This window comes from Echinops telfairi, unplaced genomic scaffold, assembly GCF_000313985.2.
Source record: "Echinops telfairi isolate 266 unplaced genomic scaffold, ASM31398v2 ScPeMD7_7410;HRSCAF=8448, whole genome shotgun sequence".
In the NCBI taxonomy this organism is placed as follows: Eukaryota; Metazoa; Chordata; class Mammalia; order Afrosoricida; family Tenrecidae; genus Echinops; species Echinops telfairi.
The window spans coordinates 26,754,126-26,769,304 of record NW_022111310.1 but is presented as its reverse complement, the minus strand read 5'-3'; the positions used below and the strand labels follow the sequence as shown (position 1 = coordinate 26,769,304).

At 45.8% G+C, this 15,179-nt stretch overlaps 1 protein-coding gene across 1 annotated transcript in view; it reads left to right on the top strand.

The window, feature by feature from the left end:
* Nucleotides 1-15,179, top strand: part of TTLL11 (tubulin tyrosine ligase like 11) — a 233,343-nt gene that overhangs the window by 64,255 nt on the left and 153,909 nt on the right. Inside the window, exons 3-4 of the mRNA XM_045296623.1 lie at nucleotides 5,830-5,925; nucleotides 7,103-7,218. Of these exons, the coding sequence (XP_045152558.1) occupies nucleotides 5,830-5,925; nucleotides 7,103-7,218 (212 nt within the window). The remainder of the gene's footprint in view (nucleotides 1-5,829; nucleotides 5,926-7,102; nucleotides 7,219-15,179) is intronic.

Here is a 15,179-nt window from a genome sequence, read left to right as displayed (position 1 = left end):
AAGCACCAAGCACCAAGCTCTGCCCTCCTCCCACTGTGTTCTCACCTTGTTTCACTAAGTTACCGGTGCTTTCTTTCCCCACTAGAATGTAAGCTTCAAGAAAGCATGGCCTTTATATGGGCCACTGCTTTGTCTCAGTGCCCAGAATAAAACCTAAGGCTTAATCGTGCTCAATAAATATTTGATGCATAAAGAGTGTTTCTAGGCAGAAGATCGCAAAGACAGAGGGCAGGAAAGGATTCCTAGAACTGCTAGTAGCTCAGCACAACGACAGCCCGAGATGCGCAGTGGGGAGAGGGAGGAAATAGAGCTGGAGTGTGAGACGGATGTGGGGTCAGAGAGGAGTTTGTGAGACATGCTTTGGAACTTGGGCTTCTTTCTATAAGCAGGGATTTCAGACAGAAGAGTGTTAGTGCTCAATGTGTGCAACACAGAGGAAAAGGGTGCTTTTGACACAGGGCCCTCGTAAAGCAGTCTGCGTGAGCAGGGTACAGACCTGACCTCACCCGGAGTGATGAGGATAGGCCAGATCTAGACAGCTCTGTGGGAGGTCCAGTGTGCAAGATGGGTGACCAGATAGATGTGAGGGATGAGAGAGACTTTTTTGCTAGGGAGGATAAGAAATGCAGGAGGCAAAGTTAATTTTAGAGAAAGATGGTATATTATCTGTTGCCATGTTACAAATTATCCCCAAACTCAGCAACTTAAAATAACAAAACATTTTTATCTCACCGTTTCGGTGAGTCAGGAGTTTGGGCTTAGTTAGCTGAGTGTCTCTGGCTCTGGAGCATTCGTAAGACTTCAAATAATGTGTCAGCCCGGGCTCCAGTCATGTGAAGATGGGACTGGGGGAAGACCCTCTTCCAAGTTCATGCACATGCATGCTGACAGGCCTCACTGACCAATGGCTGGAGACGTCAATTCTTTGTGCCTGAGCATCTGCACAGGACAACTTCCAACATGGTGCTGGCTTCTCTCAGTGTGAGAAAGCAAGAACATGGGATAGCATGCTCTGAACAAGAAGAATCCATAACCCCTTTGTGACCTATTGTTGGAAGCAATGTCCCAGCCTCCCTGCCATAGACTGCTTGTTAGGAGAGCATTACTAAATCTAGTCCACACGCAAGGGGAGGAGATTATGCAGGAACACGAATACCGCAAAATGGGGGTCACGGGGACCATTTAGACCAGAGATAGTTTGGATCTGTTGAATTTGGGGCATCTGTAGCACTGAGAACTGCAAGCTCAGCAGTTCAAACCAACCAGCGGCTCGATGGGAGAAAGACGAGGCTCCTGTCAGCTCCCATGAAGATGTACAATCTCAAATGAGACCCTGGATAGGGTCTCGTTGAGTCAGATTTGACTCAATGGCAGTGGATTTGGGTCTCCTAAGTGGAAGGACCCCAGATGAAGATGGATATGTAGATTTGGGGCTCAAGAGAGAACCACCTTTAGATGGAATGTTGCCTGGGACCTTCGCCTAAGTTTACAACTAATGGCTCAAGGCTCTTTCCCTCCACCTTGGTCAGAAGCTTCTAGATGGCAGAGATGAAGGACAGATGTCTTTGAATCCTCCAGGACCCTCCTTCAAGCGAAATACTTGGGGAAACAGAGTGTCGCATGGTTGAAAATTTCCCTATCTATAATCATTCCTGCTGGAGGGATTTAGAAAGAGGGTTTCTCTTCTCTAAACGACAGGTCCCTGATCTGCATAATGTGGGTGTTAGACTAGATTTGTGGTTTTAAAAAAAGTTAAGTTTTTTTTCTTGGACTCTCAGTATGTAAAATAGATAAAGTTAAGTTGATCTGGTTGGCTCCTTCTTTGCTTCTGCCTGCAGGAAAACAATGGGTCAAATAAATTTGTACTTTCACACCCACTTTGACATTCAGGGATCTTATGATAAAATCAACTCTAAGCTCCTCTGACTGCATTGATTCTGTGTTTGAGATCCATTGTGCTACATATTTCCTTGAACTTAAAAAAAAAGAATCATCCAGACTTCTTGAACTTTCTATGGGCTTGGGGGTGGGGCTGGGGGTGGGGGTGTGTAGCTGACCTTACTCAAACACTTACTATGCATCAGGTATGGTACAAAAAACCCTGGTGGCACAGCAGTTATGAATTGGGCTGCGATCTGAAAAGTCAGCAATTTTAAACCACCAGCCACTCTGTGGGAGTAAGACAGAGCTTTCTACTTCCACAAAGAGTCGCAGTCTCGCACACCCAGAGGGGCTGTTCTACCCTGTCCTGAGGGTCACTATGAGTCAGCTTCGACTCCTTGGCAGTGAGTTTGGTTTTTGTGTGTGTACTGTGCAAAATCTTTTACATTACACTATCTTTATTTGATCCTGCTTACCCAAGACATTATGGAGAAGGGAACCAGGATAAATAAGGACTATTCTTATTTTCTCATTTACCGATGAGGAAAGTAGAGCTTCGTTTTACTGAGTAACTTGCCTTTAATTGCACAAGTTTAAAGGTAGGACCCAAACCTGACATTCGTTTCTCTGGGCTCCAGAGCACTGGCATCATGTCCTATGGGGAGGCTAGCCGGAAACTGGAAAAGGAGCTAGTGTATATTGAGTCGCTTCTATTTGATAAGCACAGTTCTAGATACCGTTTACTTCCATTGCTTTACTGAATTCTGTCAACAGCCCTGGAAGGCGGCTATTAATATCCCCATTTTTCATATGAAGTAATTGAAGCCCAGAGAGACGAAGCCCATTCTCTGTCGTCAGCTAGTTAGTATAAGGGACTCAGCGGGAATTGGAATCAAGGTGTTTTTTGGTCTCCAAAGCATTGCTGCATCAGAGCAAATCTATTTAATTGCATGCACCAAGATTAAGGTTCTGGAAAATAGGCCACTAGGTGAGTGCAGGCCCTGTGGCTGATGAGACTTTGCCAACACCCCTTCCCCAGTCCTGGTATGCTGATGGTTAGACACTGGGCTGCCCACTGCAAGATCGGCGGTTCGTACTCACGAGCCACTCGGTGGGAGAAAGATGAAGCTGTCGGCCCCTGTGAGGGTTTACAGTCTCAGAAACCTCATGCAGGGATGCTAGGCGTTAGAAGCAACTCAGTGGCACTGGGCTTGGTGCTCCTGCTCCCAGGATTCCTATAGCTGTGCACACAGGGTACCCTGTGCCCCGAAGGGGGAAGAGTCTACCAGGACGAGAAAGCACAGGCCAAACTTCTAAGCTGTAGCAAAAAAGTCAGAGTTGATGACTCACGGTGACAGATGTTAGTCCGCTGGCCTCCGGTTCTCTGCAGCCTCATCAGCATCACATGCTTCAGACGAGCGCTGAAGTTAGACTGATGATGTCACCAGCGTCTCTTAAAGACCTCATCATTCAGACCCACTTAGCATGTATTATTCAACAGATCTGTAATACATGTGAGATTTCTTGCTGAATTTCCACGCCTCTCTTTTCATGACCAGAGAAAGAAAAATAGAGAGACGATGACTATTTCCGACTCTTCACCCTTATTGCTTTTTGCTGAAGAATACCTTCATCTGGAACCACATCTAAAAATGGTCATTTGGGCTCTGATTTCATTAATAAGAATGAAGCTCGATTTCATAATGATCATTTAACTAATGCACATAGACAAGTAGATGGATTTCACTCATCTTTCCTTCTTGAGTTGACAGAGGAGGTGAAATGATAATCATATCTTTTTCCTTTCTCTCTTTTATTATCCGCATTATTTAAAAAACAAACAAACAAACAACATTGTGGCTGCATCAATGACGTTGGGAGCTTTTTCAAAAAGTTATCACTTTCTAAAGAGACAAGGGGAGTCTTCCCAAGAACTTAATTTCGTTCCCCCTGCGAGTACATTGGAATTAGGACCTAGGGTCTCAAGGATGAGGAGGAGTTACCTAGGTGAAGGGTTTCAGGTCAAGGGAATAAGAAGAATCAAGTGGGTGGTGTCTTGGTTACCTAGTGCCACTCTACATTTCTGTTTGTTAAAACCACAAGTGGGTGACTTTAGCAAACAAATTTCTCTCCTCACAGTTTGCCAGGCTAGAAGTCTGAATCCAAGGCGCTGCTGGTTCTAGGGAAAGCTCTCTCTCTCTCTCTCTCTCTCTCTCTCTCTCTCTCTCTCTCTCTCTCTCTCTCTCTCTCGCTTTTGTTCCTAGATTCTTTGACAATTGTGTGGCACGGATCTTCCCTTCCATTTGTGCTTGCTTGTGTAGTCTGTGTAGTCTGCTCTTTTCTATCTCGAAGGAGATTGACTTAAGACCCGCCCTACCCTGGTGGCCTTGTGGTTAAGAGCTGGACTGCTAACCTAAAGGTCAGTGGTTCAAACTCACCACCTGCCTCTTGGGACAACGAGGTGACAGTCTGCTCTCACAAAGACTGACAACCCTGGAAACACCACAGGGCAGTTCTCCTCCAGTGAAGATCGACTTGACAGCAATGGGCTTGGTTTGCGGGTCTGCACAGTAATGAAAGCTTGGACTTCTAGTCACCTAAACTGTGGAAATAAATCTGACTGTTATAATCACCTGCTTGTAGTACCTCATTAACATAATGAAGAGTGCGCATTCTCAAATAGGCTAAGAACCACAGGTATGGGGTTTAGAATACATTTGGGGGAGTAGGGAAATGATTCAATCCGTAGCAGGTGGCTTGCCCTGAGCATGGGACTCGAGGAGTTGAGAGAGGTCAGCATGGCTGAAAGATCCAAGAATAGATATCTGACAAGTAGTGCTGGAGTTAGCCTTGGTCTCTGGGTTCACTACATGACCCCTAGATCAGAAGGACCTGGTTTAATGCTCTGCTGTCATCACGGTGAAGTTGTTCATTTTTTAACAAGGGAACCTACATTGTCATCTTTTTTTGCTGTATCCCACAAATTGTGTAACCAATCCACTTGGGTGTGAAATTCAGCTTTGTCATCTGTAAGTTAGATGGGAATCCATTAGCCTTTCTGAGAGTCAGTTTCTGCTTCTGTAAAGTAGACAGCATGATCCCTACTTCAAATATATTGCCATGAGGATGAAATGAGATTTTTAAAAAATGTACTGCGTAATCCTGATAAACATTTCCTTCTCCTTAGCAGCAAGGACCTCTGTTGGCACAGTGGTTAAAGTGCTCAGCTTTTAGCTTAAAGGTCACCAGTTCGAATCCATCAGCCATTCCATGGAGAGAGGGTTATAGACTTGGAAACCCTATAGGGCAGTTCTACTGTGTCCTGTAGGGTCACTAGGAGTCAGAATCAAGTGGGTGGCAGTGCTTTTGACTCCTCAGTTATAAAGGTCTATCAGAATCACCTGAGGAATTTGTTGTTGTTGTTCAAAATACATCTACCTGAGTTGATGCTGAAAGATTCTGACTCAGTAGGTGTGGGCTGTATGGAGGCGGGATGGTGACTTGGATACTGATATATAAGCCCCAGGCTCAGAAAGGTGGTCTTGGGTTTTCAGAGCTCTAGCTATGAAGCACCTTAATAGAGAAGCAGAAGAAAAGGCAGAGGGAGAAATTGATGGACTGCTACTGATGCTTAACATAATAGAACACCTGTTAGAGGAGAAAGAGGTCATTCTCTTATGGCACTCGAGATGACACTGATAGTGCTGAAATGCACTGTGGGAACTCTTCCCATTATCAAGGTTCTTATAAGATTTTCCGCTGTCCATTTGCTCTGACAAGTGCACCCAGAGGAAGAGGGACAGTGGACTAGAGACGCCAAGGTCAAGGTCCAGGTTAGAAACTGAGCTTGAATTTATTTTCACCTTTATGACCCAAATACCATCCTCAATTCCTGAAAAGACATTGCGGCGATGGGGAGTAATTCCAAATTCCATTTATCCTGCCCAGATTCTAGGCTTTGACATCCTTCTGATGAAAAACCTGAAGCCTATGCTACTTGAAGTAAACGCAAATCCCAGCATGCGGATTGAACACGAGCAAGAAGTGAGTATCCGGATGTAGCCTTGAACACCCTGCCATACAACTGCATATTCCCACTCACTGCTTTTCTCAGGGGTACACGAGATTCAGCCTTCCCGAATCTGGACGGTACAATTCTATTCCCTCTAAATAATTTTAGTCTTGTTGAGTTCCGAACAAAGTCTATTAATATAAGACCTATCCGACCTATGGTAATCTCCCAGCATGCCATTCTTCCAATTTTTCAGGTCTGGAAACTTAAGAAGCAGCTGGGCCTTTCCATCAGTTTTGACGTGAACTAATTAGCTAGCCTCAGGAGATGAGCTAATTGAAATTCTAGGGATATGATTTAACCATGTCGACATGCTTGAATCACCAAAATAAACAGTACATTTAAGAGTGGTTATATTATTCTCTCCCCTCTCCCCAAATGTCCACTAAAAACTGGAAGAAATACACTAAATATTAGTATTGGGTGTAGGGGGATTATTTAAATTCTTTTCATTTTTATCCCATGTCTTACATTCATATTTTCCAAATTTCTACAACGAGCATGTATAATTTTGATAATCAGGGGGGAAATCATGTTAATTTCCTTCTCTTTGTATCTTGTTGGCTCTATCAAAGGACATTATCATTTTTTTGAAAGCAAACATGTTTAATTTGAGCCATGATTCACCAGATAGAATTTACAATGGTGTTTAACGTTTTCTACAGAAGTATTGAATGAACTCATTCCCTATAGGCAATAAGAATGCACCTTGGACGCATTTAAAATTTCCAGTGAACTGACACAGTGCCTGAAACATGACAGCAACTGTGAGCGTGGCACCGGGCAAGGCAGGGTTGCCTTCTGTTGTATTGACCCCATGGGACCTAACGACAACAACAAAGAGGCCACTGTTACTTTCTGAAGTAAAAGTAAAGCAGCCCAGGGTTTTTCATAAGCAAAAGTAGAACGGCCCAAGCCGTGGGAAGAGAAGCCCCTGCTGGGGAGGGCAAGTCTCTGCGTGTGCCTGTTCAGCTTGGTCCCGTGTTGCGGTGGGAATTCTGAGGACATTGTCATTTTTAAAGCGGTATCAAGGGCGATGTTTTACAAACGGGTTTCTATAGTCTAACAAAGCCTACAGTCCAACTGCTTGGGCGAGTGGTAGGACTGGGTGCTGATTTCCCTGTAACTCGGAATCCCTATCCATTCAAGCTTTCTCCAGGGGTGTTTGAGCATGTCCCCAGTGCTGTGGATGAAGAAGTGAAAGTGGCTGTGATCAGAGACACGCTGCGCCTCATGGACCCACTTAGGAACAGAAGAGACACCCAGTGAGTACTTCTTTAGATCCTTTGCTCCTACCAACTCTCTTTCCATGCCCCGAGCAGGTAAGTTGCATTCTTGGAGTATGTTGGTGTCTCAAGTCAATTTGCATCTTAAACGATCTGATAAATCATATTTTCATTTTATAAATGCCAGCGCACCGCAGCCATTCACTCGAAGTCAGGAGGTGATCCAAACCTGGACAGTCTCCCTAACACCTCCCTTGGCTCCACTGCTGAGGTCTCCTGCCCCAGCACTGTGGACTGGGGCCCTGTCTTTAAACCCTCATGCCGAGGGAGAGAGGAGAGCGAACTGCTGCCAGAGAGGGCCTTGGGTCACCTGGGCATGATAGAGACGGCCTCCCTTGGATTTCAGCCTCACTGTTGGTGCTCTCTTTGCTTCAGAATTTGCAGAGTCGGTTTACTGAAGCTTCTGGAAGCTCCCTCAGGTTTATAATAGTTATGATTCCTCCCACGCTGTGGACATCCCATTGTTGTAATGTTGCTGCTAGTGTGTGCCACACTTCTCCTGACATGGAATCGCCCCTGGATTTCATGACATTTCATTTGGATCTTTTATTTAGTTTGCTGTGGCCAAGTTCCAGGCTCTCACAAAGTAAGGTTTGAATAAATACCACTGTGCCTCTTTTTGGGGGGCAGAAAAATCAAAGACTGGCATTTCAAATAGCCTTTCTGTTATACCGTGGCAAATCGGGTTGTCCCAAACCATGCCAAACAACCAAAGCACTCTTCAGCTATAGTTCAAGGGAGGAAAGAACACTGGGCTCCCCTCCACAAGTGCTTTTTTGCTGATTACTCTTCTGTGAGCCCGTACCAGCTTAGCTCAAGCCCAAATATTGTTAGAAGCACCTTGCAGTGGTGGCGCTCATCCTTGGCAACACCTGGGAACCAGCTGGAGAGTTTTCAAAAACACCAGGGTTAGGCCCCCACCTCTACAGATGCCGACCGGGCCACAGAATTCTGTTTGCTTGTTTGCATGCCCCAGGTGATTCTCCTGTGCAGCCAGGGTTGGCTTGCCGTTGCCCTCTAGGAAATGTTTGCCGGAAGGAGTATTTGTCGTACTTGGAGTCAGCTTGGATGAGTTCTCCTCCAGTGTTCTCGCTGTATGATGCACAGATTGCCGCCGCTGACAAACCCAGGCTTAGAGCGTTCTCCTGTAGTTTGTATGGGCCAACCCTGCCAGGTGTGGCTCCCACCGCAGAGAGCTGCAGAGCGCTGGTCAGAACTGCCAAATCCTCTGAGCCAGCACAACGGCGGGCACATCGTTTGTCCACTAGTCCGTGTATCCAAGTGTTTTCTTGAGCCATCCCTGAGGAAAAGCAATGGATTAAGTAATGTCTGCCAGATTGGTTAGATTAATTGCAATCAAACTCATTCCTTGAAAATGCCACTTTCTAATAATGATTGACCTCCTGAGCTGACATGAGCTACTGAGAGGTTGTACACAGGGAATGTGGGAGATTTTTGTGGTTAGCCGCGTAGTATGGCACAGTGGTCTGAAATGCATGAGTCGGGGTGGGGTGGGGCTTATTTTAGGATGATCTTGATACATTAGTGTTCTGACTACTTTGCTGGGAACAGTAGGTTCAAAGGACAATGTGTGGCTTGAGCCTTCTTAACTTCTGCCACCAAAAACACCCATCCGCTTCAAAACATAATGAGCTTTCTTTAGCTTGTTCACCTTTTTTCTCATTACCTACCCCTGGTTGTGTAATCCATATGAGCTGGAGATCTAGAATTGGGTAGCAGTGGGACACAGGACCGTTGGGAAGGATGGGAGAGGCATTTTATAATTTATCAAGTCGTAAGTAGCAGCACCTCATTTTTAATTTAAAAAGCATTGACTTTTTTATTGATAACCAGGAACAGTTAGAACTTCAAGAACCTGACTTCAATTCTAATATAGAACCCTTTCCCTCTCCCCCTTTTTTAACCTACAGTGTAAAGGTGGGCAAGTAAATGGTTAGACCCTTTTCTGAGCTTTTCCCCTTAATCTCAGGTTGTTGGTGTTTTGTTTTGTTTTGTTTTAACCCTACAGTGTTTATCTGTGAAACCACTTTGTAATCTGTAAAGTGCATTTATATGTAAGGAACCATTATGATCCTTTTGAATCATGTTATCATGCAAAGAACAAGACTGAAGTTATTCTCAGCTCCTTTGCTCAGAAATGCTGCAGCGCCACTTGGAAAAGCGCCCCCTGTATACTCACAGAAAATGCATGGCCGTCGAGTGCCTAATCATCTGTGTCCAGATTGGAGACCGTGTCCCGCCAGCTGCACAAGATGATGTCACGCACACCGAGAAGCCAGAATTCTCCTTGTAGTTTCATAAGATCTGACCTTTGTCTTTTAAAACAAATAGTATCATAGCCCATCCCCTCGACCCTTTAGCAAAAGAGACCTGAGCGACCCTCATTAGTTCTTTCGTCAGAATAGTTTGCCAAGCAAGATGGTTAAACGAGGTCTTCACTTTGCTCATGCAGACTAGCGGAAACGGTGGGTGCTCCCAGAGGAAACGGTGGGTGCTTCCAGCTCCTTAGCTGTCCTTTGTGTTCCCGAGGCACTGGAATGGGCCCCTGATGCATGCGTCCGTGCTCCGTGGATCTCTGCGCATTTCTGGGGTTTCTAGACTGGGGAGGGGCTCTTGGTGTGATAGTAAGTGGTCCTCATACATGTTATGGGAGGAGAAACTTGAGATGCTTCTGATCTACATCTTGGCAGAGTTGAGAGAGCCTCTGTCCAGCGAACCGATTGCGATTCTGCCTGTCGCTCTTAGCTGGGGGAAGACCTGGGGGATGCTAAGTTGCTTGGAGTTTTCAGTAGCCTTTTCTATAGAGTGGGCATAATGATATTTCAATGAAGTAACCTTGAAAAACTGTTTGTTTGTTTTTTGTTTTTTGTTTTAATGTATATGAAAGCATTTCATGTCTATTAAAAGATTTAATTAGTGTTTTAATAGATAGGAAAAGTGCTTAGATATTCTCTTTCCCGGTAGACTTAAAAGTGGAATGTTGACTTTGAAATCCATGTCATCAACCCAAACATAAGCTTTTGGTAAGCTGTAATTAATAGTGGGGCTAGTTCATCAATGAAGATTCTGTTTCTGAGCAGCAAGATGCCACTGGCTCTAGCATATTTGATTTCTGGGTTAGGAGAAATTACCTTCTGGACCCTGAGGTAGGAAAACAGCTGCTGTGCAAGATCTAGTGTATGATAATCATTTGTCATATCTAATAACACCAATGATTTTCATACTGGAGCTTGGTGGAGGCACCATGGGCAATAGGAAAGGGAGGCTGATGGTATTTGTTATTTCTGTTGCGGCGAACTTCACGTAACACCAAGTGAACCCTTTTAAAATCAAAAGGCCAATGGCATTTAGTACCATCCACGACTTGTACGACCATCACCTCTGTCTAGTTCTAACACACGTTCTTCACCCCAAAAGGAAACACCATGCTCACTATGCAGTCATTCCTCGTTCTTCGCTCCCAGGGCCCTTGTAGTCACTGATCGGCCGCCCATTCACAGAGCTGAAACCAGACTGTACCTGCCCTGCGGGGTGTGGCTCATCTCACTTAGCATAACGTTTCCAAGTTTGCTCATGTTGTACAGCATGTGTCAGTACTGTTCCTTTTCGCTGTTGAATCATTCTCCAGTGTGTAGATGCACCATGTTGGGTTTATCCATTCATCCGCTAAAGAGTTTGTAGGCCGAAGCTATCCTTTCTCGACCACAGGGGCGCTGCAGTGATCTACTTTCTATCTTTTTGTGGTATATTTGATTTCACTTGAAAGGAACACTACAAGTTTTAAAGCCTCAGAATTAATCCAGCTCCCTCCTTTTCTTGATAGAAATACTGATGATTAGCATTGGAAGAGACGGTAGAAGTCAATGGGTCAGTTGGTTCCCTGGACCAAGAATCTGTCCCTAAGCATCCAAACAGAACAGGTTGTGTTCCAGAAAGACGCAGGACTTGACACTCACCAGGCCTGGATCAAAGCCCTTGATCTCTGCCTATCGCTTCATGAGCTTGGCCAAGTCACTCTTGTTCTCTGATCTCATCTCTAAGGTGAGAGTGGCTGCATCGATGTGGCCATCATATGGAATGGGGTGTGGGAGAGTGCCTCACGAAATCCGGGCACCTTAGACTGACGCTTGTTCCTATGGGCATTAAGTGGTCCAGCAGTCTTTACTTGAAAATTATGCTCATGGTGACAGTCATTTACCAGGTTGGGAGGCAGCTGATATTAACTGCACAAATAATGATTCTGCTCTCCCCAATTGTATAAGATGACCCTAAGATGGAAGAAGATTAGGAGCAGGCCCCAAGTTACAACCAAATAAACCCCCTAAACTCACTGCCACCGAGTTGATGCCAACCCATAGCAACCCGGCAGACTGCCCCCTTGGAGCTTCCGACACTGTCAGTGTTCACAGAAGTAGAAACCCTCATCTCCTGCAGAGCAGCTGGTGGTTTCGAACTGCTGACTGTGTGGATCATAGCCCAACACACAACAGCTCTGCGACTAGGGCACCTTCAAGTCACGAAGCAGGGTTGACTCAAGGCCCTGTGTTTTCCCAGTGGTGTCAGGCTTTGCCCTGGCCTCCAGCATCTAGCTCACACTCAAAGCATGACTCCTCAGAGAAAGAACGGAAAGTCAGGAAAATGCACTGAAAAATGTCTCCTCAAGAGATGTGCGCAGCCCAAAGGGTTTCTCCCTTTATGAGGCCTATCAGAACAGTTGCGAATAAACCGCACCTGTGATTATTTTAAAATAAGATGATTATTCCATTGACATATTAATTCTCGGAAGGCCAGTTTGGCCCCTGGGGAGCCCTTTCATCCATATTGTGTTCCTTTGCCTGAAAGTAGCTATTTCTGGTAACCAGACTCCATTTTTTCAGGTATTACAACCCTTTGGGGCCTGAGAGTAATATAAACGAAGGCAGAGCCTGGCGGGGAGAAATCTGAGGGGGGTTCTTGCTATCACGGTGCACACAATACCGGAGAGCGGGAGTCTAACCTCTTATTCAAAGGTGTATATTTGGAACAAGACTTATGTAAGGAACAGAGCCCTTTTCCCACGGTAGCATTTCACAATCCTCCCCTGGCTTTCATTTACCTTCCATTACCATAACAACAGCCTTCTTACAAAAGGAGGAGTCAGCCTGCCAGGACCCTGGTTGCCCTCCTTCAAAAGCAGAAAGAAAATGTTTTGAAAATGATGATGGCAACATATGTACAAATGCATTCGATACAATTGATGTATGGATTGTTATGAGAGTTGTAAGAGCCCCCAATAAAATGATTAATAAATAAACAAAAAAATAAATCATCCCCATTGAACATAATGTAAATAAATTTTAAAAAAGAGAGAGAGAGAGAGAGAGATTTGTCCTCCGAATGTTTCACTGACAGCTCGGACTTCACTGCTTACCTGATACCAAGCGTGTCCCTTGGCGCCTGTGCATGTTCAGAATGAACCGATTACATAGACCGCTAATTTAAGCAGATTCTGTGTGGAATCTAAGACACAGACAAAGCCTTCTGGGAGAATGGAGGGCAAGGGATCTCCAGGTGACTGAGCTCCTGGGCTAGAGGCCTGTGGGCTGGCCAAGGACTGTGACCCTGGAGAAGCCGAGGGAACTCACCATTCTCAGAGGTACTCCACGTCCACAGCCCCGCCCCTTCCTCACCTCCAGAAATCCCCTCAACGATAGGGCAGTGTGACTCGTAATGAAACATGGCATCATTCACCAGTCTAGAACGTATCCTTCCAAATCGAGACTGTTCCTCTGGAAACAGACATTCCATGTGTGCAAAGCCTACAGGTCATTGACATTTGGGAGTTCCGTTGAATCCAAAGGATTCCTCTGCGATAAGACCCTACAGTTCAACCCACACTAGATGCCAGGACCTTGGAAGATTGTGTGTCAATCAGGAGGAGGAGTCTGGGCCACAGAGAGCTGCCTGTTTGAATATTTGTTTGTTTCACTTATATGTGTACCAGGGAAACAAGTATTTATTGATTCCAAGTGTTTATTGAGCAGTGTGTGTGTGTGTGTGTGTGTGTGTGTGTGTGTGCATGAGCTTCAGGAGTGAATTAATTTGCAGGCTGGTGGGAGAAGTAAGATCCTGACATTCACATTTACGAGACGGAAAGTGTTAAGTATCTCAAACTCGGGACAGAGATACGGCTAAGGGAGGAGATGCAAAGAGAAAGAATTCCCTGACGGGAAGGATTTGAAAACCTGATGAGGAGACGGCCCTCCTTTAGATAGCAGTCAGGGTTTAAACGTGGTGGAGACGTGGGCTTGTCACCTAGCCTCTCCTCATCTAGGAAACAAAAGCAGGGATGCCACCCACTGCACACTCCTGCTGTGAGGAGTAACATCAAGGCCATGTATTCCCCACCGCCATGTCTGGCGCCTCTCCCAGAAAGCATTCACCAGACAGTTGGAAGCACGGGGGACATTTGGAACATTTGGGTGGGAAGAAGGACCTCCCTGGTGCAGGAAACCTTGAGTTGGCCCAGTCGGCCTGGTGGCCGTTAGCAGAGCGAGGGAGGGTGGGAGGGAGACGGGGATGGGGGCCTACAGATCGGTGGCCTTGAATGTCACACCAAAGAAACGAGGCCTTCCTTCCTGCCCAGAGTGCACAGAGACTCTTTAAGGGTGTCTGTGTGCCCTAGCAGTTACGTGGGATTTTATCTGCACGTGTGTTTCTCCTGGAGCAAAGGGCAGACACTTTTTCATCAGATTTTCAAAAAGCTGGAACCCCTTGTTGTAGTCTCACTGGAGGCTGTGGGAGCTCACGGCGCCTGTCCAGGCTTTAGATATGGTGGCTGCCCCAGACACTGTGCCCTCCACATGGAAAGGTTTCACGTTTCAGATGGTGGTTGACAACTAGATTTGCAAACAAACACACAAACAAAACGTGCGTAAACATTTCTCAAGTCAGAGCAGAAAGGAAGGCAGTAATGGTAAGTGCATTCTTTTATGGACAAAAAAATAAAAATCATACAGCTCTCTTCCATCTGAAGATGTTTCCGCATTAAGTCAGAGAGACAGTAAAAGCCTCTTCTGCCTTCAGCTTGTTGAGAAGGAGCCATTTCTGAGTCTTATGGGGATGGTCAACGTCCCGGGCCGATAGGAGCGTGTCATTCCAGAGGGCCATTTGACAGGCGCCGAGCCCCTCCACCGGCAGTAGACTCTCCCTCTCGCCTGTGCCAGGAGCAGATGGGCAACTTGACGAGCACATGGCCCGTCGGTCACCATATGGGACAAGTGGCAGCGCTGACTTCTGCATGGGTCTTTTCAGGTAGGGATGAGGTAGCCAATATATTTAGAACTTTTCTGACACGTTGCCCCAGTGAGCCTTAAATGTTATTCACGACTCCTTCAGGCAGGAGGCAGTGTGGCAAAGGTTTGGATTCCAGCTCCACTCTGCCTCAGACAAGGCAACCTCATTTCCCCTTAAGAGAAACAAAAGGCGAATAGTCCTTCCTGCACTGCCTCACTCCCAAGGAACTGTTTGATTAATGCTTGCTGTGAGAGGTGCCAAGCATGGGGGGCGGTGGGGTACTTTGCATTGATGTTACTCCTCAATGCAGCAGGGTGCAGTGGATGACATGTCCTGCTTTTGTTTTACAACCCAGGAGAGGTTAAGTGACAGGCCCAAGTTCACACTACTTTTAAGACACTGACTGATAGCTAAAGCCATGTCTGCTGGGGTCTTGCCCTGAAAGGAAATCAATGGAAGAGCGTGGTGCCCCAACAGACTGGACTGGAAAACACTCCTAAAGACCAGCGATCCTTGAACTAACTACAAGCTTTTCTTTCTTGTTGTGTTTTAATTTGTTCTTTGTCAGTGGTTTGTTGTTGTTGCTGTTTTGTTGTACATTGTTGCTTGGTTTTGCTCTGTCTTGTTTTTGTGCATGTTTTTCT